Source organism: Camarhynchus parvulus, chromosome 1, assembly GCF_901933205.1.
Source record: "Camarhynchus parvulus chromosome 1, STF_HiC, whole genome shotgun sequence".
Classification (NCBI taxonomy): domain Eukaryota; kingdom Metazoa; phylum Chordata; class Aves; order Passeriformes; family Thraupidae; genus Camarhynchus; species Camarhynchus parvulus.
Genome location: NC_044571.1, coordinates 52,214,991 through 52,242,109, shown reverse-complemented (window position 1 = coordinate 52,242,109; position 27,119 = coordinate 52,214,991). Strand labels below are relative to the sequence as shown.

The following is a 27,119-nucleotide window of genomic DNA, read 5'->3' as shown; positions in this document are numbered from 1 at the left end:
CACAGAGCCAGTAAATATAGTAGTGGATTTAGAAGGGAATGTTTCTAGAGAAATTTCTTGGAGCCAGGTAGCATGATAATCCATGGGACTTCTCAAATCAGCACACAGGTTTGCTCCTATGTGTTGGGAAGTGCATCAGATCTTCATTGCCTACAGTGAGAGGTTAGGAATCTAGCTGTTGTGCAGAAGCCTGCACACAGGTGAACAAGAAACTGAATCATACCTTCAGACTCTTCAGATTCAAGTTATAATCTCCTAGTATGCAATTATTTAGAAATGATTGAAAGAATTTACAAAATGCTGCAGAGGCTGACAAAGTTTACAGACAGCCTTAGGATTTACCCCCAGCCAGTATGTAGGAACCAACCTTAAAAGCCTAGAACTCTACTCAGGCATGAGTTCTTATCAGCGGCACTTGTTTAGTGACACTGAAGACATTTAGAGAACTGAGGAAGCTTCTCATTTCATAATATCAATCACACTGCTCTCGAAGACAAATTTAAAAAGATTGACTGGCATAGAATCACACCCTCCATTTTTGCTAAGCAAAGGAACCTTCAGTTGCTTCCTCTAGCTCAATATATGTTGAAAAGGTCAAAACTTATGAACCTGTCTGACAATTGCCTGGTTAATTGGGGTTTTTTTAGTAGCACAAAGAAATACTTCGCCAAATGCCAGCTGAGTTGTGGAAGGAATTTACAAGTTTACATAACCATGTCAGTTATCTAAGCTAAGATTTAAAGGGTTTCTACTCAATTATTACGTGCAAATTCATATGCATTTTTAAGATCATGTACAGGCAGATGAAATGTGTGAATTTTAAGGGGATTTTAGAGGCTCAGTGCTTCCTACAGTTTACCTACAGCATCTCTGTAGAAATAAGAGAACTCATGTGGATCTGTTCACTTTCTCTCCAGTGGCTTACACGGTATTTAAGTACTTCATTTTATGAGGACTGCACTGTTTCTGCTCCTGGGCAAGAAATCTAATTTAGATACCTATAACAGATTGCCTGAATCTGAGCCACAGTGTATTTAATACCCAAAGACTATGGATTATCCTACTGATGTGATTTGCAAGCCTCTGAAAGTGATCTTATTAAAAGTGTTACAGAGGAAAAGACAGTAATATCTCTGCTTTATGCTATTTTTTAACTTTCCTCGTTAAACCAGTGATCTACTGTTACAGGCAGATGCAAATAACAGCCTTTATAAACCCAGCACACCGGTGGAATACAAATTAGCTTTAACTTAAGCATTTCTATAAGGAAATATTTGTGCTCTTTTCATCATGCGCATCTTCAGTTAAAAACACTAAACATCCTCATCTTTGCTGTCATGCTATTCTAGGTACTCAGTATCACGTTAACTTCTCTTGCTTGCAAATGTCTTCAGTAGCCCAGGTATCATTAGCAACTTCTCACACTCTTAAAAAACACCATTAAAAATAATGTTTTGCCCAACAGAAGCTGCACACATTCTTGGCTCATGCTCTAGTGTCAACATTAACAGATACATTACACTGTGTACCGACAAAAAGCAGAAACCAGGTTTTCATCTCAGAAAATGAGATTACATCATTAGTAATCAAAACAGGCAGAGGCTCAACTATGCTGCTGCATTGCATGGAATGTTTCACGGTACAGCTTGAGTCAGGGAACAGGAGATACAAACGTAGAATAATTTATTGACTTTTGGGAAAGGTGGAGAAGAAGGAGAGTTCAGTGACATAGATATAATCTCTCCTATGCTATTTTCCTTCATGGTCAGAAGTTAATGTTTCAGCTTCACCTGCAGACAAGGTTAGACTTTTGTCTACACACAATTAGTGAGGATTTAGATGAACTGTTTTGCTCCCTGAGGGGTGGGAATGGCAATCACTGTACCACATGTCATCGGGGAACTAGGTAAGAACACCTTCAACTGTTCTAATCATACTTTATTGGATATATCTTTCCACAACTATAGGTTTTCATTTCTAAGAAAAGGGTTCCTAACTACATTCTACTATAAAAGAATTAAATAAATTCCTATGCATATTTGTGTGTCCATGCATATGCGTATGTGTAATCTACATTCATGCATTAATAGATGCTGTGGGGCACCCAGCCAGAAAGCAGCTTGGCAGAACAGGAGCCAGCACTGTGCCCTTGCCTCAGAAGGCAAGTGATATCTGGAGCTGCATTACACAAAGTATTGTCAGTAAGTCAAGGAGAAGGATTCTTCCCCTAGAGTCAGCACTGGAGAGGTAAAACCAGGAGAGCTGTGTCCAGCTCTAGACTCCTCAGTACAAGAGAGATGTGAACATACTGTAGAGAATACAACAAAGGCTCACAAAGATGATGAAGGCACTGGAGCACCTCTCCTATAAGGGAAGGCTGAAAGAGGTGGGTCAGCTTATCCCAGAAAAGAGGAACCTTTGGGAAATCTCACTAATGTTCATAAATACCTGAAGAGAAGGTGCATAAAGGAGAGATCCAGGCTTTTTGCCGTGGTGCCCGGGGGATGAGAGTCAATGGGCACAAACTGAAACACAGGAGGTTTCCTCTGAACATCAGGAAACACTTCAATATTGTTAGGGTGACTAAGCACTGGCAGAATCCTTGGAATTATTTAAAATTATTTAGACAGAGTCCTGTGCAAATGGCTCTAGGTTATCTCTGCTTGAGCAGAAGTTATGGAGCAGAGGTTATTCAGAGGTCCCTTCTAACCTCAGGCATTCTGTCTTTTGATTCTGTGATTGTGTATATGTTTATCACACAGTGTAAAAAAATACATACACACACAAACACACACACACACCTGTATATAAATTATATGTAGTGTTTCTGTTTTGTTTTACATGTACTAATTTTGTTAGGGTTTTTTAACATTAAAAGGGTTTTACTTAAAATGCATTCAAAAATTGAAAATTGAGGTCAACAGTGTCACCATTCAGGCACAAAAGTAGTTTCTTATAATTTTTGAAGAACTGAAAAAAGGTCCTCTTAAATACAGTTTTTGCCTGTTTCTTAATTTGCTTGTTAAGTTACTCTCTGTAAAAAATGCTATCAAAAGTCACAGGAAAAATATTTTATAAGCTTGAATTAACAATTCAGATAAATGATCTAAAATACTTCAGCATTAACAAGGTATAAGGATGCCACCACCTTTTTACTCTCCCCAAATCCCTTAAGAATAAAAATGAGCATAAATTATGTTTTCTGTACAGATGAACATTAAATATCTGGAACACCTATTGAAAAGTGTTCTTATTATATTATCTATTATATAATATTGCTTATTACATATATTATTACCTATTATAATGTGAAATAACTTCTTATGTTGGCCAAGCCACCAGTCCTTCTTTTTTGACTTGAATGAAGAGATAAGAACCATTTAAGTTTAGAAGATGGTTCCAAGAAAATCAAAGAAGCAAAAAAGTTTCTATGGCAACATTGCAGGTTCTATTATTTAATTTTCAGCTTCATGATAGTTTCCTTTCAACAAGTTAACACTGGCTTGCCTTCTCCTAAATTTATCTACTGGATTATGAATTACAATGTTTAATATTGCACTGCTTAAGTCTGACTACATTGCCAATATAATTACTGCACCTTGAGAGTGAAATGAGGTATCATGGAAACTCAGACTATAAATTTAAACCTTCATTTTAAGTGGATCTCAGTACAATCTTTCCAGTCTGTCAATAACTTCTGTAGTCTTTGACTTCCTCTTTTTAAAGTGAATTTAAAAGTAAGGAATGAAAATAGTTGTTTTGTTATTTTTTTTCCAGAGGTCCAATGATGAGCTGCTAATTTTGACCAGGCTTCTTTACAGAAAAATCTTCAGGTAATTTTCAGTGCAATGAAAATGACGTAGGGTTTTATTTGATACATATTTAAGTATAAACCACAGCAAGGGAAAAAAAAAAACCTTTTGGTAATAAAAAGTAAAATTTCACTTCCAGTTCTGTGATAGATGAGTAACGCGATGATTGACTCTCACAATTAATAGACAAATATCATGTATATAGGTTAAAAAAGGTTTTATAGATTTATAGTTATGTTTTACCCCCTTGCATGGTTATCAAGGGACAGCTGGAGTTGGGACATCTGGGAGGGCTGGCTTGTCCCAATGGTGACAGGTGACCTCCAATCAGGATTTAAAGAAGAGATCTCCACCACTGGACAGCAAAGAAGGGGTTGATGGACAGAACTTTGGGAGAGGTTAAAGGGTTCAAAGGGGAAAACATCCATTGTGAGGGGGCAGAGCACATGGCGGGGAAAATCTTTTGCTCCTGGTGACATAACCTTTATTCTTTATTCAGTCTTCTGTTGTATTTTTGATAAGGTTTAATAAACCTTCCTAAACTATGAAAAATGAGTAGCTATTTCTCACAGTTCTCAATAATTTTTGCTGAAATTTTGTTATATCTTAATTTTAATTCTGAAAAAGACCTTGTTTTTTTAGCATTATAGTTGACACATTTATGACGCAGTTCTCAATTACAGACCAGTACCAGTGTATAAGACTTAATTTCCAGATTAAATAGAACAGAAAGTTCAAGAGAATTGCCAGTATATCACTATAAAACATTTCTTTCTAAATTTCTTTATAAACAGTTTTTAAACCTTTTTCTTTTCATGTACCCAGCTCCCTAGTCACCTACCCCCTTGAGGCGGTAAGGTCTTTCTTATCTTATGCCTTCCTTCTCTTTCTCAAACATTTTCTCAAGTGATATTTTTATGTTTTTATATTGTAACTAGTTATATACCTGTTTTTCTGTGCAATCAAATTATTCTACAATAAAACCTACATGTGTCTGTTTAAAAACAACAGTCATTCAGCCTTGTTTCACTCCCCAAGGGATCTATTAACAACATGGGTTACTCTCACCTTCTGTTTTATCAATAAGTGCAAAGTACAGCACATTATCAGCTGTCATGAAGAAAGTTAACTCCACTCCAGTCAGGCCCAGTACACTAACTGAAAGGAGAACTGAGTGTATGGAATTATGGAAAAGAATTGCTAGTTAGTTCTCTGGGAAGAGAAAAAGAAAAAAAAAAGGACCTGACGTGTGGAGATCCAAATGACCACCAGTGGTCAACTAGGTCTGCTCACTCAAATCAGGCCTTCTGCCAACACTCTATTTATTCATCTGGTCTAGCTAATTCAGGAAAACCTTTAATGAAGAAACCTTCACTGCATTCCAAGTGATTCCTCCCCAAGCCAATGTCCAACCTGACCTTTCTATGATAAAAGTTAGAGTGTTTGTCTCTTACATTTTGTGATGTGCTCAGGAATGTGGTTCCATGATCTTACTTTCAGGTATTAAATTGCCACTAGGTCATTGCTTAGCCTTGTTTTCAATAGTTTGAACAAGCCCACCTCTGCTTCTCCTTTCTAGACATACCATCTTGGTAGCCCACCCCTGAACCTTCTGCAATTTGTTCCTAGTCCTTTCAAATCATGGAGTACAAAATTGGAAACAATTGTGTAGGTGCAGCCTTAGCAGCACCAGGTATTATGGGAATAATGACTTCATATTGCCTGGTGATAGAGTTTTTGTGTTGTAAAACAATGTAGAGTTTTCTTAATTCATACTATTGACTCATCCTCAGCCTGGTATCTGTATAAATCTCATGTGTTTGGGGTTTTTTTGTTGTTGGTTTGTTTGTTCTAGTTTGTTGGTTTTTCTGAGAATATTTATTATTCTTCCTGGTTTTTCTTAGTATGTTATGAAATCTTCAGTTACTCCTTTTCAGTTTCACAACTCTGCCCTTCTTGTGAATGTGTCAGTCCAATCCTCAAGTTTATTGAGATCACCCTGGTTAAAAGGTTACCACTATTTTTTTCTGATTCTGAACAGGTTCATTTTTAAACACAGAGTATTCAGAAACTGCAGATTACAAACTGAGAGATTTTTCACAAAGACACAATAACAATGACATTCTTGTTGTTATGACGATGATGATTACATAATTTTAAAAATACCTGAGGTGGAAGGAGTGGTAATCTGATATAAGCAAGCAGCATACTTAGGTCATTGCATCGCCTCTGCATATCATACTTCACCCACATCATTAAGGCATGGAAAATGGTCTCTTCATCAGGAACATTCACATCATCACTGGCAAGAAGTTTATGGAGTTCTTCGGCAGGTAGAAGTAAAAATTCTTGATTTCTTATAACTTCCATTATATTCTCCTGAAAAGAGAAAAGTATTTCAGATTCAGTAATACTGCAAGAAAATTAAAAGGCATATTAAAGCTAATAAACCATAGGATTAGTCAATATTTGCCATACCCAGATACGGGTATGCTTTGCCATATCCTTGCAGCTCATGAGAAAAACAAAACATAAATTATTAGAGTTCAACAGCTATAGTTGCAATTCATATATATATATATATTTCAAAAACAATATGAGGATTATATGATAGTGTCATAATTAAAAATTGTCAGAATTAGTAAAGGCTATTGCTTGAAATTTTTATAAACTCAGTTGTAATAGAGTTTATATTGTAAGTCTTTACATACTCATACTACATTTTCCTGGATATTTTCACCGTCTTTCTTTCACTATTTCTTAAATAACTTGTCAGTCATATAGTTATTATGAATATCTAGATTTCTGTCTACATATATGACAAGGCTGAGGGGACCATCAACATAATGAATTAAAGATTATTTTTTGACATTGTTCAGGATAGATTTTTAATATCCAGTTATCATGCAAATAGTTTACAGCAATTAAGATCTCACAGTATTGACAACTATTGTACTGTTGCGGTTTAGGAATGGTACTCCCCAGTTCAGTGCCCCCACTGAGACTCTCCAAACCATTGACACTCTCTAGCTCTCCTGCTTTTCCCCTCACCCTTCCACGCTGCAGTGAGCTGGAGACGAAAATTGGAGGCACAAAAGGTAAAGCTCACTGGTTGAGATAGGAACAACTTAGAGGAAATAGAAATGAGGTAAGGAAACAAAGAGTAACAGCAACTATATTAATGGCAGAGACAAGAAAGGAAACGATTCACACTCACTCCACCCATCCCCAACAGACACCAGATGGATCCCTCTGTCGCACTTACTCGACCAGAAAGAACCTCTTCCCCTCGGAAGAGACCTTTCTCCCCCACTCCCATCAATGAGATCAGGTTTTACAGACTAACCTCTGTGTCCTAGTTATGCCCCACTCCTGGGTACCCCCCAAAAAAATTGGACAGAACCAGGACAAATAAAAATAGGAATAACTAAAAACCTTAAACTCCCTCTCTGCCCATAAACTACATAAAACATATAAACAAAACAAAATTAAAAACAAACAAAAACAACAAACAAACAAACAAACAAACCCCCCAAAAGTGCTGCATTTAGCTGTCTGAATCTTAAGGACTGAATTAAGGACTCCCTGAACTACCTACGCTACATCAACAGGATACAATAGAATCACAATTCTACAGATATTTTTCTCTAAATATTTCTTTTAGGGTTTATCTCTGTGGAGAAATTGTAAATGTGCTTTCATATTCTCAATTTACAGACAGAAAGAAAGTGAAGTAATTGAAGACTGGAGGCACAAAAAAAAAAGAACAAAATTTTTATGTAAACTGAAAATGTAAAAAGGAGTATTGGGAACAGTAAGTTGCAACATCTAATTTATGAAAAATAATAATGAATTTTTTAATGCTGTTTTGGATAGAATTTTGAAGATGAGAAGTGGGAAAGAATGACAAAACATCAGTCAAGGAGGACTTGAATGTAAGAACATCAAAACTGAGGGAAATTGATTATTCCACTGTTATTATTCCATACCCTCTAAATTCAGTTTTTAGCATATCAAAATCCAACCAATGTTGCCTATAATTGCTTGATTGTGTCTCAACCAGGGGAAAGACTGACTGGTCATCAAAACTGAAATAGAAGACATTATAACAAATACAAGAAAATAATGTGCAAGACTTACGACAATAGAATTATACTCCGGCTCTAGTATGTTACATACTATCCTTCCCTGACTTACTCAATAGAAGGAAACTCTTATTTTAATCCTCCAAATTAATACTTTTTGAAAGGTACTGTTTAAATAAATTTATTAAAAATTAACTGCATATTATTTTATATATGGCAGCAGAGATGAATATTGCAGACATAGGCATGACAAAATCATGAGACAGAAGTTCCTTGAAATTTGTAATGTAATTACAGATAAAATACATAAGCACAGATAGAATAAATTTGACAAAGTTGAAAATTATGTTTATTATTATAACTGTGAATGATTTGATATGTACAACTTAATTTTCAATGTGTTTCTTTTTAACTCAACATATATAGGATGCTGACACAACAGAAAATGAAAGATGGATATGTGGTCATGGCCTATATTAACTATGCTGTTAAGCTGCCTTAACATAATTGGTAATTGGATCAAAACATGACTCAATTCCTTCTAAAATTACTACATTAAATGTCAATAGGTCCCTAAAAATGTAGATTTTTCTGGAATGAGGTTTTAAAGCATTATCTCCTGATAAAGTATAAATTGTGTGTCCAGAACATTTTAGAATAGCTTGTAAATGTAAGGGAACTAGTTTACAGGGAGGCACTTAATCACAAGCTGGCTTAATTAATTTTAATTAAAAAGTCATAAAACTCACAAGATTTCATTGCACTTCTCAAAAAAATTATTTATAAGACAAAGTTTAATTAAGCCTGGTTCAATTGACATTAAATCCCATTATAAAAAAAAACAAAAACAACCTCTACTTCCTAATAGGAACCAACATCAAACTTTGCAACAGCATATTAATCCAAAGACCTAATACTACAGAGTAGCACTGAGATGGTGGAACACATTTCATGAAACCACAGGACTTAATTTAATAAGAATAACATTCCAAGCAGGAGTTTTAACTTCAGAACAATAATTTAAATTTGATTAAGGTTTCTTTTGGTCATCTTAAATTGTTTTTTATCTGCATACATGCTTAAAGAGAACTTATTCCAGCCTCTGTACTGATTGTAGAATCAAACAAAGTTTTCAGACAAAACATGTAAGCTCAAATCTATTTTTCTAAACATCTGGACTTACATAAGTTTCTTGTTACCTGGGCATGAGTATTTCAGAAGATTACAAATATAGATTATGTTTTATATCTATAATATGCCATATATATTATAAATATACCATATGTATTCTTATATATAATATAAATGTAATATATATAATTCTGATGTATATATAGAATCCAGGTTTTTGATCTTCTGAGGTAAAACCTCTCTCCTTCAACTTATTAGCATTTCCTGAACTGTCTAATGAATTTTAAAACTTCCTAGATAATGTTTTGACTCCTTGAGGTTCATTTCTGGAGCAGCAAAGCATATTTCAATGGCTAGCTGTTCTACCACAATAATTTCTTATATGCTAATTGTGGAAAAATATCCACCTTTTTTTTTTAATGTGACTAGTCTTCTTTTTTGCACTTTAGGGAACAGGATTCAAGATATATATGTGATATCTTTTCAGGATACATGAAATAAATTTTAAATTCTCCTGAGATTAAGATGCAAGGTAGGAATTGAGGTACACAGTTATGCAATCACAGATTCATTACAGCTGGAAAAGACTTCAGGTCATCCAGTTCAACCATTAATCTAACACTGGCATCTTCACCACTAAACCATGTCCCAGGTACCAAATCTAGACATTTTTTTAATACTTCCGGGGGTGGTGATTCCACTCTGTGATCACCCTTTCAGTGAAGAAATTTTTCCTAATATCCAATGGCATTTTCCCTTGGCACAGGTGGAGGCCATTTCTTCTCATCGTGTTCTAGTGAAGTGCCTTCAGGGCCTCATGGGCAGATAAACCTTTATTATGGGAACAAGGGTACTGAACCTTTAAGCGTGACAAAGATTATGTGACAGAGTTGGATGAGTCTCCAGAACCTGTAATTTTTGACTCTAATACTTTAGGAGGCTTTGTGGATCGGTCTTCACCATCTCATAAGTCTTATAAGATGCACTGGATCTGCTCTGCATGCATCGTTCACATAGCCTTTCCATGTTTTAATTAAGTGGAGTAGTAGATTGCTGCTTTTAATTCAGAAAATGTAACTTAGAGTAGAAAGTATGACACTCTTGAACCCACTTGGACAAAGCTGTGTCACTTGATTGCTCTTCCACTTTCTAAAAATGACCATTCAGTAACCATTGCTCTGGGGTTATAGCATTTCAATAGTAGAGCTGCTTCACTTTTAAGCCTTTTTAGCAGTACACAAGGTTAGCGTTAAATAAGCATAAAACATTTAGAACAGCAGAGCCACGTAAACAAAACATACCAATCTTTAAAGGTAGATAGGCAATCGCCCAAGTATCTAGTAGATTGTGCATCATAGGAACATTAAGGCGCTAATAAAATTAAACTATTACCAAATGGAATTTCATGCCATATATCTTTATAATGATGACACCAACACAATTAAATTAGATTTTTTTTTTAATCTTAACTTGCAATCGTTATTATTCCGCATGGAATCAAATTATCTTGCAAAAGCTAGTTTTCATTGATGGTTATGTCATTGATTTCACTAATCAGCATGTATCAGTTATAATTAGGAACCTGAAAAATAATAAGTCATTTCATTTGTTGACAAACAATGTCATATTCTGAGAGTGCTATTCAGAACCTGCTACATCAGAGTTACCAAGGAAGTAAAATGCTTAGCTGGTGTTTTGGTTTTCGATGTAGGGGTCTTATTTAAAATGTTTTCTATTTTTGTGATTTGGATTCTGTGACCTTAATAATTAAAAAATTAAAATCACTGCAGTGCCCTCTTGGATGGTTCCAGGTTCTTCAGGAGTGAAAGGCAGGGCAGAAGAGGCAGAGGGGCGACACTGTATGTAATAGAATTGTTAGAATGTATGGAGCTTACAGCTGGCAGCAGCACAGTTGAAAGCCTCTAGGGGAGAATCAAGGGGAAAACAGATACTTCAGATGTCACCATAGGAGTCTATTACACACCTCCTAACCAGGATTATGATGCTGATGGATTATCCTTTGAGAATTTAAGGGACATTTCCAAGTCAACTACCTTAGATTTCGACTTGCCACAATTAACTGGGTGCATCACACAGCTGGTATAACCCAGGCAAGAAGGTTCTTAAAATGCCTGGATGAGAACTTTATGGAACAGGTCCTAGGGGAGATAACTTGAAAAGATGTAATCTTTGACATCAGATTGATGACCTGTTTCTAGTAGGGGTCCACAGGGTTCCATCTTAGGCCTTGTGCTCTTCCACTTCAGAAATGACTTGGACACTGGACTGGGAGGGATATTAAGCTAGTTCACAGATGATACAAGACTGGGAGGAGCTGTTGGCTCCCTCAAAGGCAGAGAAGCCCTGCAGAGAGACCTTGACAAGTCAGAGGACTGGGCAGTCACCAACTGGATGAAGTTCAACAAGAGGAAGTGCCTGTTCCTGGGATGGGGTAACTCTGGTTGTACAGACAAACAGGGGAATTAGATGCTGGAGAGCGGTGACATGGAAAGGACCTGGGAGTCCTGGTGAATGGCAAGTTGAACATGAGTCAGCAGTGCCCTGGCAGGCAGGAGGGCCAACCCTGGGTTGCATCAGGCACAGCAGTGCCAGCCAGGCAAGGGAGGGGATTGTCCCACTCTGCTCTGCACTGGGGTGGCCTCACCTCAAGTGCTGAGGACGGTTTTGGGCACCACAATATACTATATTAAGCTGTTAGAGAGCATCCAGAGGAGGATAATAAGGATGTGATTGAGGGAAAGGCTGTATGAGGACTGGCTGAGGTCACTTGGTCTGTTCAGCCTGGAGGAGACTGAGAGGAGACATCATTGCAGTTACAACTTCCCCATGAGCGGAAGAGGAGGGCTGGCACTGATGTGGTGCCAGTGACAGGACCCAAAGGAACAGCCAGAAATTGCATCAGGGGAGTAGGAAAAGATTTTCCACCTAGATGGTGTTGGAACCACCATGGTGGCAGATGGCAGTGGAACAGGCTCCCCAGGATAGTGGTGAAAAGACTAAACCTGATAGAGTTCAAGAAGCTCTCTTAGGTACATGGTATGACTCTTGGGAAGTGTCCTGTGCAGTTGTACTAAATGATCCCTGAGACCCCCTTTCAACTTTAACATATTCTATGATTCTGTTCTCTGACTTGAATTGGCCCAGATTGATTTATTTGTCATCAGAAAAGTTCACAGCACAATTTCAAGGAAATAGCAAAAGAGAACAGTACTGTGAATCATCCAGAGGCACTTTGAAATGCTACAAGCAGCAAAAATACAGAATCACAGTGCAAACTGTCACAATGGTGCAGTATTGTATAGCCTGGGTACATACTGGTACTGACTCTGGTGATTATCTGGTTTTGCTGTTACTTGTCTAAGATTTACCCCTAGCACTTCCCAAGTACGGAAAATATGAGCTGCCCCAGCTGTCTAAATTGTGCTGTTTCCACAGCAGGAATGCAACACTTCTCACGTAGATAACAGAATGACAATTTTCTGGGTTTAAATTATAACACTTCAGGAAAGTAGTCACCATGACGATCTCAGTTTCCTACTTTCCTAGCACAACATTTCATTCTTTCCTACTGTACTGCTTTTGGCTGTGATGGAGCTCATTTTCTTAGCTGATGCAGTGCTGCCTTTTGCACTCAGTATAAGAATAACATTGATAACATGTTGATTTATGGTAATGTTGATTTATGTAGAGGCGAGCATATTTATGTCCTAATAGAGCCCCTGTCTTGTTTGTACTGATTACAGACACAGAAGAGGAAAACAAGGAAAATGGAGGGTAACAAGTCTAACAGGAAACTCACATAAATTAAATCTGATTAAAATAAAACAGGAAATCATTAAAAAAAATATTCCTTGCTGGTAAAGCATTCAGCTCTGGAACAGATTTCCAGAGGACAGAATGGGAACACGTCTGTTAGAACCAGTGTAATGCGGTTTACAAAAGGGAGGGTTGGAAAGGTCACCCAGTCCAACCTCTCTGGTCAAGCGCAGTTATCCTAGAGCACATTTCACAGGATTGTGTCCATATGGTTCTTAAATATCTCCAATGAGGGAGATTCCACAAGCTCTCTGGACAACCTGTTCGAATGTGTGGTCACCTGCGTAGTAAGGAACTTTTTCTCATATTTGGGGAACATTTTGCTAATCAGTTTCTGTCCATGGCCTCTTGTCCTATTGTTTGACACCATTTCATTGACACTCCCTTATCATATTTATATACATTGATGAGGTCCTCTCTCAGCTGTCTCTCCCCCAAGCTGAACAGGCCCAACTCCCTCAGCCTTTCCTCATAACAGAGATGTTCATCATCTTCAGAGCCTTCTGCTGGACTTGCTCCTGGAGCTCCATGTCTCTCTTGTAATGAGAAGCCCAGAACTGGAAACAGCACTCCAGATGTGGCTTCACCTGGGCTGGGTAGAGGAGAAGCATCACTTCCCTTGACCTGCTCTCAATGCTCTTCCTAATGCATCCCAGGATTCTGTTTTCCTTCTTGGCCACAAGAGCTCACTGCCAGCTCATGGACAGCTTGTTGTCCATCAGGACCCCCAGGTCCTTTTCATGGTCTGAGAGCTGCTTTCCAGCAGGTCAGTCCCCAGCTTGTACTGGTGCACAGAGTTTTTACCATACAGGTGCAGGACTCTGTTTTGCCCTTGATGAATTTCAGACATTTTTCCTCTCTCCAGCCTGTCCAGGTCCTTCTGAAGGGCTGCACAGCTCTCTAGACTATTAGCAATTCCTTTCAGCTTTGTGTTAAAACAGTTTCTCAAAGCAGGAAGCTGCCTTGGAACCCCTTTCAGTTTTTGTTTCAACCCAGTTACCCTTCTGTTGAGCCTAATAATATCTGATTCACTGAAGATTTCTTCCTATAAAGGCATCAACTCAAACACATGCGGAGATGGATAATTTGCCACTTTCACAGTGGCTTTCAGAAGTAATCATTCTGAACATGTATGTCTAATACCCCATTTGAACTTGTCTGTCTTCTACTCATACACACTGGCTCTTATTATGAATTTCTCAGTCTGATTGATGAGCCCATTAGCACCAAAACTTAAAAGCCACAAAATAATCTCTTGGGTCTTTAATAACTCAAAGGGGCTGAGTGGTTATGGCCTTGCTTTTACAATTCATTCACAGTCCTGTAACTCTTGTAATGTTCAGGAGTGAAAACAGGATACTTAGTCATTAGCACTATTCTTTGTGGTAGCACCTAAAAATATGCTTGTAATCTCATAATCATCCATTGACCTATTCTGACCCTACTTAGCCTTGAAATGTGATGGAATACAGCACAAAGTAAGGGCTGAAGGCATATGCAAGATCATGTCCATAAAAAAAGCCTCAACTTTAATAAAAGATTAATAAATACAGTAATTAAGATAGTATTTCAAAAGGTAATTGGAACATCAGTCAGCACTGAGTGAATTTTTTTTTTTACATTCCTGTTCTTCAGACTTGAATTAAAAACAGGTAGTCACTAAAATCAAAATGCATTCATGGGTAATTGCGAGATCATACAGGAAAAATGCTTTTCTCTGTGACTCTCCACACCATAAAGGTTTGCAACAATACTGTTTCTTTTATCTTCACTATGCATCTCAAAGCTTATGTGTTTTGTGTCATGTCATGTAAATGGTTTCTGGAGCATAATTCAGTTAAAGTTTTGTTTGAGGAGTGAAATATTTACAAATGGCAGTTTATGTTAGTATTTCTTATACAGTAGTCATTTTAGCTGAAACCAAATATTTAAAATGTCATATCAGAGACATATGAAAACGTTAGCATTTCTGATTAATTTATAGTAATTCACTGTATTGAAAATGTATATACCAGCCAAGAGCATTCTAGGAAACAAAAAAACCCATTCCAGGGAAAAGACAAAGTTCAGGAAAGGCCTGAGTTATGTGCCTGGATCATTCCCTGATATGCTCTCTTTTCTGATGTTGAACTCTGATTCACCTGTCAACTAGCATCCAGCATAAACTGAAGCATTCCTAAGAATTTTAGTATGGAAAAAGAGAATATATTTCAAATTAAACAAACATGAAGACACACACATTATTCTGGGAAAGAACCACTGAAAGGGGACTTTGAACTGAAAGGGGACTTCCAAAAATTTTCACACTATAAGCAATTTTTAAGAAACTCATATGGTAATAATTTTCTGACAGCACTTACAACCTTCAAGCACATTATTAAATCTGGGATAATTCTCAAGAATGAGTATCATGATACAAAGTCAATTAAGATAGGCCCTCTTTTAGATGACTGAAATTTTTGTATTCCACAATATTTCACAAAATAGAATGATTCACATGAAAATGTCTGACCATTAACAATGGAATTTACACACTCATTCCAACAAAATAATGGTATATAATGTAAAACAAGCACTTTATTTAAGTGATTGTCAAGATATAAGGCTGCTGAAAACTTGTCACATTAGGTTGTTTGATAAAACACTATAAAAATCTATTAAATGAATGCTGAAAATATATTAATCTACTGTGTAAATCTCAAAAGACAAATTTCAGACTGAAATTAAATTGTAAAACATTTGTCACCCTGCACATAATATTGATTATACTGACAGTTATTCTTGTTTTATTGCTGCTTTGAAAATTATGAATTTGGAGGGAACAGACATTATGTTTCACTTTTTCCAGGAGTGTAAGTTAACATCAAATAATCTCATGCTGTCAACTAACTGTAATGCACATTAATTTCTTAGTGTAAGTTCTTTATTTGTAAAGGGAAGGAGATAAAGAGAACTTTATAGCTGTGGCTTGCTGTTGATTTTTTAGGAGTTTTTTTCATTAGCCTGTGTTCAAGTTCATAGAAACACAGAATCACTAAGGCTGGAAAAGTTCTCTAAAATTATTGAATCCAACCCAGCACCACTGTGTTCACCAGTAAACCAAATCTCCAAGTGCCATATCCATGCACCTTTTGAACACTTCCAGGGTTGATGATTCCACCCCTTACCTGGGTAGCTTATTTCAATGTTTGAGCACTTTTTCAGTGAAGAATCGTTTCCTAATACTTGATGTTAACCTCCCCTCGTGCAACTTGAGGCCACTTCCTCTTGTTCTGTCCCTTGTTACTTTGGAAAGAGGTGAATCCCTTCCTTACAGCAACCTCTTTTCAGGTGAGTGGTAGAGTGTGATAAGGTATCCCCGAGCCTCCTTTATTCCAGGAACCCCGGATCTCTCAGACACTACTCATAAAACCTGTGCTCGTTACCACCTCCTTCTCTGGACATGCCTCAGGTCCTCAGTGTCCCTCTTGTAGTGAGGGGCTCAAAACTGAATATGGCATTTAAAGTGGAGCCTCACCAAGTACAGTGGGGCAATCACTGTCCTGGTCCTGCTGGCCACACTGTTGCTCATACAAGCCAGGATGCCCCATGCCTTCTCAGCCACCTGGGCAGACACTGGATCATGTTCTACTGGCTGTTGACCAGCAGACCCAGGTTCTTTTCTGCCGAGCAGCTTTCCAGCCATTCTTCCTCAAGACAGTAGTGCTGAATGAGATTGTTGTGACCCAAGTGCAGGATCCAACACAAATAGATACATTTTTTTTTCTGGAAATAAACAGAAACTATTACATGATTTTTGCATCTGAAACTATTACATGATTTTTACATCTGAAATTACCTAACACAGCAGACTAGAAATAGAAACATTCTTTAAAATGAAGAATTTGAAATGACATGAGGTTTTCTTAATTTTTTAGTAGTGGATCTTCTGATTCTCTTATGATTGAGAAGCTACCCATTATATTTAAAATTGTATTTATTCAGATGAACTTATTGACAGCTGATAAAGTCTTGCACAGAATTTAGGTATATAGGTGATGCACAGTGTTTAAATGCTCATTGGACATAAAAAGGGCTGCATGGGGTTAGAGCAAGAGATACATTTGTGGCCAGTGACCAAATGCAATATTGAAAATAATTAGAAGGAGTTTAAGTGGTGAATATTCTATCTTCTCCATGTATCACAGATTTTAAAAAGTTGTGATTTCAGTGATTTCCTGTATGAGATGCTTAGAAGATCCTTGGGATGTTCTTTTCAATTTAAGCACATGCCCATAAAAGCCAAATATTCATTTTTTGTTGTTTTTTTACTTTTAAACCTGTGGCTGAAATAGATTTGATGAAATCTCCATTCTTGACTTGAGGGAAATAATATCCTATTCTCTCTTTCAAGGTCACTTGTGTCTTAAGTGTCTCTTAAAGTCTTTCCAGTAAATTTTTTTCTTCTTACTAAGAAAGATACTGCAAAGCAAATACAACCTTATTTCAGCTAACTTTGAATTTTACTGAAAACTTGGAAGTGTTGATAAACTCTGGAAGTTCTTGCCTCTTCTCAATTTTAGTTAAACATAAAACCAGACAGCAGTAGATATGATTCTGCAGTTCTGCTTCATTGTACAGCAACATTCTGAATGAAAACGAATCAAAGTATCTGTATTTTCAAACATACACACTTTCTCCAGCAGGAACTTGACAAAACTCTTTAATAATAGGTACTGAATTATGTAGCACATTTCCAAAATAGATTTTGGATTTCACTTCTTAAAAGGAAGATGTTTTTACCAAGCATACAATACATAAGGCAGTTGCAGTACATCTCAGCATGTCCTGATGCATATTACAGATTAAGAATGTTAAGACTTGAGAACATATGTTTAGAACATATGTTATTCAAATGCAATTTAGCCACCAAAAAGTTAAAAAAAAAAAAGAAAAAGGTGGATTTTAATTCAGGAATTTATTCTACAGAATTCATTAATCTATGCTGATACGTAAAACATTTGCAATGAGAAAAACACAAGTGTTTAAAAACCAGATTGAAAAATCCTTTCTGTGGATGTACATTGTGATAACTTTCATAAGGAAGCCAAAGCAATACATTTCTAAGATTCAATGAAAACAGCTAAACCATCAGGTGTACTTCTGAATAAATTCTTAAGAGAATATATTTTTAAAATTGTTATCAAATCCTAATTAACATAAAGTTTATTTTTTCCCTTAGGAATTTCACAACTCTAGCTCAGATTTTTCTAAACCTGTGCCAAGCTGTTAACAACATCATACTCTGAAATTTGTATAGGTTTTACAGTTGAATTAAACTGGTTTAAGGGAAAGTTTTGATGACTCTAAAATATGGATCCTCAGAAGAGTAGCAGAGAAGTTTAGCAATACTTTTAGTTCTTGCTCTGTGTGTCAGTACATGGCTCATGCCCTCAGAATCAAAACAATCAGTACGTTCAGTCTCATGAAAAGCACAAGACTGATGGAAAATTGATTTGGTTTGGATACAATCTTGTCACAGGTCCAATTCCAACTAGAAGGAGATATTTCATTACAGCTAGTGATTTCCACAGTTTTGACAGTTTTTCCTTATGTGAAGCGATTGCATGTACAAGTTGTTATTTTCTAAATATGTAGCATAATTTCTGTGTGAAACACTATTAACTCCATAGTAAGCTCATTACAGGACACAATAAAATTTACAGTTACACTCCTAAGGCTGATAGTTTTGGCTTTTTGAGCCACAGATACAGCTTTTATTTCTCTGGCCACAGATTTGTCTGCAGAATGTGCTTATTTTATAACATCACCTGTCTAGAGGCTATTATTTATTAATAATTTACAAGAATTACCACATTTCTTTTAAATTATCTTGATTTCAATTACATGAGTAGCATATCTATAATTATGGGTATTATCAATTCAATGGTGTTTTTCATAATTGGAACTTGGTCAGCAATGCCCCAAATATATAAATACACATACAAATGCACATGCATATGGGTATGTGCATGTATAAACATACACATATATAAGACATTTCACCACAGGCTTTTGAATCTGATCTGAATCATAGCTCTAATCTCATAAAATTTCTACTGAAAATTAAAAATTGCATAACGCCACAAATAAGTATATCTGAGTGTTATGTGAAAATTACATTTTCCCTTGATTGCACAGCAATGCAATGTAGGAAATTCAGACTTAAGTGCATCAGGTTGACTCATGAAACAGGATGCTCATAGCCTTGTTGAGTCTAGCTTGGAATATTTCCAAGCACAGAGATTCCACAGCCTCTCAGAGAAAATGGCTACAATTAGTACTACTCTCCCTTTGAAGACATGTTTTTCTCTTGGAAACTGCAAGTTAGGACTGGTGCCAAATGTTCCTTCATTTTGCACCTTCAAGAAAAGAATTATTTTTTACCATAACCCCATGATAGGGTGCTGAAAATACCATCTCTCTCTTAGCTTTCTTCATGAATGCCCTCTCAGCTTCTCTTCATATATTGTGTGCTTCCTGTTTCAGCTTCATAGCTGGTTCAATTTACTCATCAATTGAAATGTCACCAGCTGGAAAATGCATTCCATTTTGGCACCATGAGTAGAGGGAAGTAACAATTTCTCTCAATGCTCTGGCTAGTGCAACTGCATATATGCTTGGTCTTCATACAGATGCAGCACACACCTTCATCAGCAGGGAATATTTCAATAATTTCAGTAGAAATTCCCAGGTTAAAAACTGATAATGTTGACTTTAGCTGCATGTCATTTAGATGGTCTGTAGACTGTGTGTTGCTCTCCATTTGGCAATCCAAAGACTTGTATAATTACTTGTTTAAAATAAGTTCTTAGAGAAAAATTGTTTATGTAAGAATAGACCAAGACAAACCGAAGACATTCTCGTATGTTTTACATGTGAAGCAAGAACGCTGATTAACCTTTAGGACCCAGAAAATACAAAGCACCCTAGATGAAAGCACAAAAAGAACAAACTTCCCCCACCCCTGCAAACAACAGCAAAGCCAACAATAAACAACATAAGGCATCTGAGATATAATAAAACAGCTTTGACTCAACTTGAATTTATCCATAGCAAACTATAATATTACTGCATGCCAACTAAGAGGCCTTCTGTATAAATTAAATATGTGGGGAGATGAGGTATCATCACCTTCTTAACGCATACTGGCAGTTTAACAAAATGAAAAGGATATATGTCTGAGAAACAGCTTTTAACTTTTAACCAAAGTCTTAAAAACCTAGTTCAATGTAGAATACAGAAGAAGGGAATTAGACTACACTACCTTTAGGAAAGTCTTTAATGAAACACAAGTGAAACGATTAATTCTCATTAACCTTTGTATTTTGAAGAAAAGCAATTTCCTTTTCTGCCTGGCTGTGATAGCAGCATCCTCAGGCTTTACTGTATTTTGTTTAACCCTACTGCAAACAGTAGCTACACTGGCTAGATATAACCCTGCTGAAAGAGTTTGAAGGGAGAGATGTTTCTTTAGTTAACGTTAGCAGTGCACAGCACTTCACCTTCTAAAAATTATATTACTGCTAAGCACAAAACATCACTCTTACAACAATTAAAAAATCTGACAGATCTAGGCCCATTTAAGACTTTGCACTAGGCTATACTGAATTACCAGTGCCACTGGAAAATTTGGTTTTGTGAAACTGCAGATTTAAACAAACACATTTTGCCAATTTACATTTTTTTTAATTTAACTAGCATAAACAGAAATCACAATTCAATTCCTTAATTGCAACAGGAACTGATACATGAAAAGCCCAGATGTAGCTTAGTTTTACAAATGGAAAATATTCTCTGCCATTCTCTGCAATCATCAGTACACAAGAACAGCAGTATTTATGCCAAAGGGTACAGCATGCCTGTCAAACTTTGTATTTTCAAAGATCAATTTAAAACATAAGAAGTTTTAAATAACATCTCAGAATTGACAGGACCTCAAAATAATATAATGAAAATAGGTGAAAAATATTGTTATCTTTAATATAATGTCTTTCCAGTAGGATCTGTTTTATAAATCACATCAGATTAATTTCTTGAGCAGCCTTGTCTAGGCAACTCATTGCTAGCAGGGAAGACTATAGAATTCTAACACAGATGTAAAAAAAATAAAACATGACAGACATTGATGGAAATGTGCTAATGAGAGAAGGTTCAGATTGATAAGTTGAGTTTCATAGACATTTTCATAATAAATTTATCAAGATATACAAGCCTAATTACTCAATTGCTGAGCTAAAATAAAAATATTAATAAAAAGAAATTTTGTGACCTTCCAAAGAGTAGTTTTTAAAATTAATAATTTAATTAGGATGCAGTCACAGAATAAGGTGGTAAAACTTAAGAGTCCTTACTCATTATTGACTCTGATGATGATAAAGTATTCCAGTGGACACAAAAGCCTAAGCTTTGCTCCAAGACCACAGATTGTTTCCATAACATAAATAATTAGTTAAATGAAAAAAAAAAAATAACAGCATTCCTTTACTTACAAAGAACAACCTTTAATCTTGCACAGAATACTCCACATATCTGATTACATTAAAATTTCATTTGGTGCTAATTTAGAAATGAAAATTAAACACTGGGCAAAGTAAAAATAAAATGTTTTGTTAGTGTCATCACATAAAAGCAGCACCACCTAGAACAGATCACAATCTAAAAGATAAGAAAGAAAATTATGAAACACTAGGAAATAAGTTCTTGTTCACATTTATCTATTAAATCTACATTAACATGAACTAGCGGACAGGGTTTTGTCTATTACATTCAGTAGCTAAATAAACCTGTATGTCTCCTTCTTAAAGGTTTCCCTACCTAGGCACCTCTAATCTCAGCAGGCTAGAAACCTGTCAGATAAAGTTTGCATAATTATAAAGCACATAACATTTGTCATACTGAAGAAAAGAAGATATAGGCTAAATAAATACAAATGTTAGCCAATGCCTAGAATAAAACAAATCTGAAAAATGCACAATTATTTTATGTTTCTTATTAACAAGAATGCATTGCATAAAGATATATAAGGGACATATAATGGAAATTAAATGGAAATGAAAAGGATATTTTCTATTCTAAGCTTAATCAATGAAGAAAATGTATTATACATGACAATGTTTATATCTCACTTTTCTTAAATCAATCCATGATAGTTTTCCTATTATAAAAGGAATGGATGAGTGAAATTACAACCTGCTCCCTAACAAAACAAATAAATGTGCTGAATAAATATTAAATCACTATAGCAAATAAGAAATCACTGCTTACACAACTAATGAAAATGGAGTAACTATCCTTGTTTAGGTGGAACTGTATGCACCACTAGAATTTAATGTCTTTGTTTGAAAGGATGACGTTTTCCACTGAAATCTTAAAGCAACAAAAGTAATTTAAATACTTTGACAACTTTTTAAGTATCTGGTCTGTGGAGCACAATTCAGGAGCTTGTCTTTGATGTTTAGGACATTTCTACATTTACAAAATGAACTAAACAGTGAAATTTGAATAGATGCAGCAATGGGGCTGCACCTGGCTGGTGACTGGTTACATATCCCTGATCTGGATGCAGGAGTTGAATGAACTATGAGGAAGGAACAAATTGTTCTCACTCGTCTCCATAAATGGGAATGCGGAAAACACATTTTATATAATCATTACAAAGAATTGTTTCATATTTCATCTTTAAGTAGCTACTGTTACTGTGAGATTGAAAACAGAGGATATTTAAGTATCCTTTGGAGACCCTTCTATTTCTCCACTGCTGATGGAAGAGGCCTGGAAACCAAGCTTAGCCCAGACAACCAAGATTAACAGGACCAAGTCATGCAAGTTAACTCTGGCTTTTCATTTATATTCTGAATTTTAAAAGGTGAATAATAAGTGTGCACTGGTGTAAGTATGAATTCATGGATGAACTAATATTTTTTTAATTGGGATAAGACTATTAATTACTGACAATTATATTTGCATAGAAAACTGAAAATTAGATGTGGGTTATATACATTTTTTACTGCCATGTCATTTATTTAAACATATTAGAAGTATCAGGAAATTTTGTTGGTCTAATGTTGTCTCATTTTCTACAGTGTTTTTCAGCTCCAGACACAAAAGTCTAAGGACATTAATAGAAGCAAAGCACAAAAAAAAAGAAACATAATTTTTTCTATTAATTTAATAATAAGCCAAATTTACCATCTAAATTCTGTAAAAGGATTGAAGTTTTGTTTAAATGATGCTGCATATTTTACACATTTAACCTCTCTGTATTTTCAGATGGAAAGATAAATTCCCAAGTATGCAAGAAAAAAAGGAAGTTTTAGGTATTCTTCTGGATGCACTGTCTTTTATAAATTCTCCCTAGAAAAATTTTACTGTAAACAAATCTCATTATTCTTTCTTAAATGTAAAGGAAAATCTTCTATATTCTCACTGGGATACAATGGCAGCAGATAGAAGTATTGCATCTCATGTAAACTACTAATCGTCTGAATTTAAACTTGGATAGTTGCTAATGTTGACATGTAAGCAGCTCATTTCTCCAGTATCAGAAATACTGACATTCTACTTATATAAATCAATCCTTCATTCCCTGGATAGCCAGCATCCCTATGGGAATTTACATGAATTCACATATTTCTGTTCAGTTTTGTTTATTCCATATATTAAATTATTTTTCAAACTAAGTAAGACATTTAGTCTATTTAAGACCACATGAGTTATGTGTGCATGTCATACCCTCATGACACTTGACAATGAAGGTTCCTAAAGAATAGTTAGATATTGGGATGGGCTCCAGAATTACTGGAACACAGAGGTTAAATTCCTTGCATCTTTCCCCTAGTGGGCACACTGCAACCAACTACTACTCCTGTTGACTGAACTACAACATATTTCTGTACTGCAACAAATTCTATGTATCTCTTACAAGAAGTCTCTTTTCTGTGGTGACCAAGGACAGGACCCAGGGAATGGTCTGAAGCTGTGTCAGGGGAGATTTAGGTTGGATTTCAGGAAAAGATTCTTCCCCCAGAGGGTGGCTGGGCACTGGAACAACTCCCCAGGGAAGTGGTCACAGCACCAAGCCTGACAGAGTTCAAGAGCCTTTGGACAATGCTCTCAGGGACATGGTGTAACTCTTAGAAATGGTGCTTTGAAGTGATGGGAATTGGACTTAGTGATTCTTGTGGGTCCCTTCTGACTCAGAATATTCTGGGATGGCCTGAGAAAAGTCCACTGCCTCTAAGCTTTAGCTTCCTCCTGAGCTAAGGAATTTCCTATCTTCTCTGTGGATTCCTTGCTTAGCAAAATTTCTCTAATGACATTCTAGACTTCTAAAATGTTCCCCCTGCTGCACAACCTGTTAAAGAGAACTTGGCCTTTGTCCCACACAGTTCCCCTTCACTCAGTTTTCAGTATTCATGACAACAAAATAGCAGCCTGCTCCTCTGTTGCACCTTTTTAGCAGGAAATATCAAGCACTATCAACAAAAAAAAACAGATTAGCATGACACAGATATTTAGAATTAAAGGCAGGAAAACTAGTTAGGTCATTAATCTGGGCGTTTTTTGTATCTCAAATATATTCTTCATATACAGTCCACCAATTACTCTGTGACTAAGAACAATTTCTGCTTTATCTCAATTTTATTCAAACACATTCAATCCTGAGATGAAAATACCTAGAGATGGAGAATTCAATGCTTTTCTCTGCAGTTATCCCAGTTTGTTCCAGTGTTTAAGCAATCTTGTTGATGGAAAAGTACTTTATTTCTAATTCATCTAAACTGAATTGGCTCTTACTAAGATTTCTCAACTAGATTAAAGAGCTCTTTAGTTCTCACTAGTTTCTCCCTGTGGAGATACACTGTCATCAGGAACCTTGTCTTCTTCTCTTTTTAATAAGCTGAAACAGCCTGAGCACTCTAAGATATTTATTGCAAGACATTTTCTCTTGTCCTATAATCCTATGTGTCTCCCCTCTTCACACCTTCCAAATGTCAAGCGCTATTTAAAAACGGTGATGTGAGGATTATACAAAATATTACAAAATCCACCACTGCATCCAGAGATCAGCTTGTTTTTTTGGTTTTGTTTTCCCCACACCACCAGACTGACACAGAAGGGAGTTCTTTATCTATTCCACATATATATATACACACATATATATATTTACATATATGATATTTAGGTATATATCTAGATATCTGTAGATATCTATAGATATATAGAAATATATGTATGTACATAGACACATATATGTACATGTATCATTAGCAAATATTTTGAAGTTTTACCAAGTTTTAACTTCATTTTTATTATGGTAAATTTCCTTTCAAGAACTTCAGTTTTCATTTAAGCACATCTTGCTCTTGTCTACGTGTGGGAAACTAGTGTAATTATTATAAGAAAATTCATATTTCTGTTAAGTTTCATGGAATTTATACAATTAGTGGTAGATACACTCACCATCTCACTGCAATTACAGTTTTTTCTTGATTTAGCAATTAAAATCTGATATTTTTTCCCTTGCACTTGTTGAAAAGAAATTATTAAAATATGCTCTTGGCACTTTATACTGTATGTCTGTGTTTTCTGATTTCTAGTTTTCCTGCACTGATTTTTTTCATAAGTTATATGTTCTTAGCTCATTTTAAAATTGGTTTTGTGGGTTTGTGTTTGAGGAAATTATTTATTTGGTTAGAATCCTTTGTGAAAGCATTTCCCCTCTCTATGGGAATGTAAAATCTCAGTAGTTCTATACCTAATTTTATATTATACCTTTGATTTTAAAGATCTTGATCTCCTCACCATCTTGGTTTCTAAGAACTATTTGGCCAAGTTGACTAATAAATTATAATAACTTTTTACTTCTGCAATCAAGACTGTTAAGTGCTACTCATTTTTTGTTTATCCTTCTTTTTATGTAAAGTCATCACATGAATCAATTTTATCTTTGAGAACCAATGTTTCAGTGATGCTGTCAAACCATGAGGTCATGAGGTCATGAATTTGCTTTGGCTTAGTAAATATTTGGTAAAGAAATCTGGCAACTACTATCTCTGGAAATGACTGGCCCCTACTTTTATTAGTAATATTTACCTACTACATTTTTACATCTTCAAATCTTCCATAATGACCATCCCTTGCAAAATCTCTCACTTCTACAACTTGAAAGACAACAGAATTCATTTAAAAATCTAGTTCTGCAGGTCTCCAACAGACACTTTTCACTATTTTATTATTCTTATACTTTCAATTTATCAGAATTTCTTAGATAATTGCTAATTATTATTATTTACCTACCTGCCACTCCATTTACCATTACTACTTTTCACTTTCTTCCTTTAATGAATGAGCCATATGATCTCATACTTGCGGAAGATATTCACAATAATCAACTTGTTGCTATCTGTATAAAATCCAGTATCACACATTAAATAAAGACTTCTCCAGTTACCTGCTCTGTCTTAACCTGAGTACATAAGTAATTACATATCACTATGATATTTCTTGTCTCTTACAGTTTCCTGTGCTCTAGCATTTCACTCTTGGTCCTTCTTGCTTAGCGTATCATTTCAAATTCAGACCCTTCATTTTTTTTTCCTAGGGTATGTAACTAACTCACTTGTGGGCACATTAAAAATAATGTTAGTGTTAAGTAACCAGCCAAGGAAATTCTCCATGGCTGGTATTTCTCATGAATGCCCTGAAAATCCTTTTATCTTTGACAGACTTCAGACTGTTCAATTTTTTGGAACTGGGTTTTATTTGGGTTTGGGGTTTTTTAATAAACTCTCCTTTTTATGCGAGAAGACACCCACATCATAGACAAGCAAAAAACCTCAGAGATTCTCTGAGAATTAATATCAACTAAAGTAATATATATAGCTACTCTCAAGATAAATAAAACATATATTAATAAAATGGTAACTGAAATATTCTTAGTACTGAAAATTGTAAAATTAGCCTCTAGAGGCATATTTTTTAGAGCTTGTCTGTTTATATTTTACATAATCCACCAGGGGGAGTTCTAAGAATGAAACAGAAATATTGACAGCAAACATGAACTCTTGGAAAAAAGACTTTAAATATCCAACTGCCATGACATACAATTTCTGTTGAGCATTAAATTTTCAGTCAAGCCTATGACAAGTAATAGGAATTCAGTAACTATGAATTCATATTGAAGTTGAAAATTCTAGTGTTCCAAAACAAT

General features: G+C 35.7%; 1 protein-coding gene across 1 annotated transcript in view; it reads right to left on the bottom strand.

Annotated features, from left to right (window-relative positions):
* The window catches only part of LOC115909205 (kelch-like protein 1), a 124,274-nt gene that overhangs the window by 59,719 nt on the left and 37,436 nt on the right, over positions 1–27,119 (bottom strand). Inside the window, exon 4 of the mRNA XM_030958355.1 lies at positions 5,979–6,191. Within this exon, the coding sequence (XP_030814215.1) occupies positions 5,979–6,191 (213 nt within the window). The remainder of the gene's footprint in view (positions 1–5,978; positions 6,192–27,119) is intronic.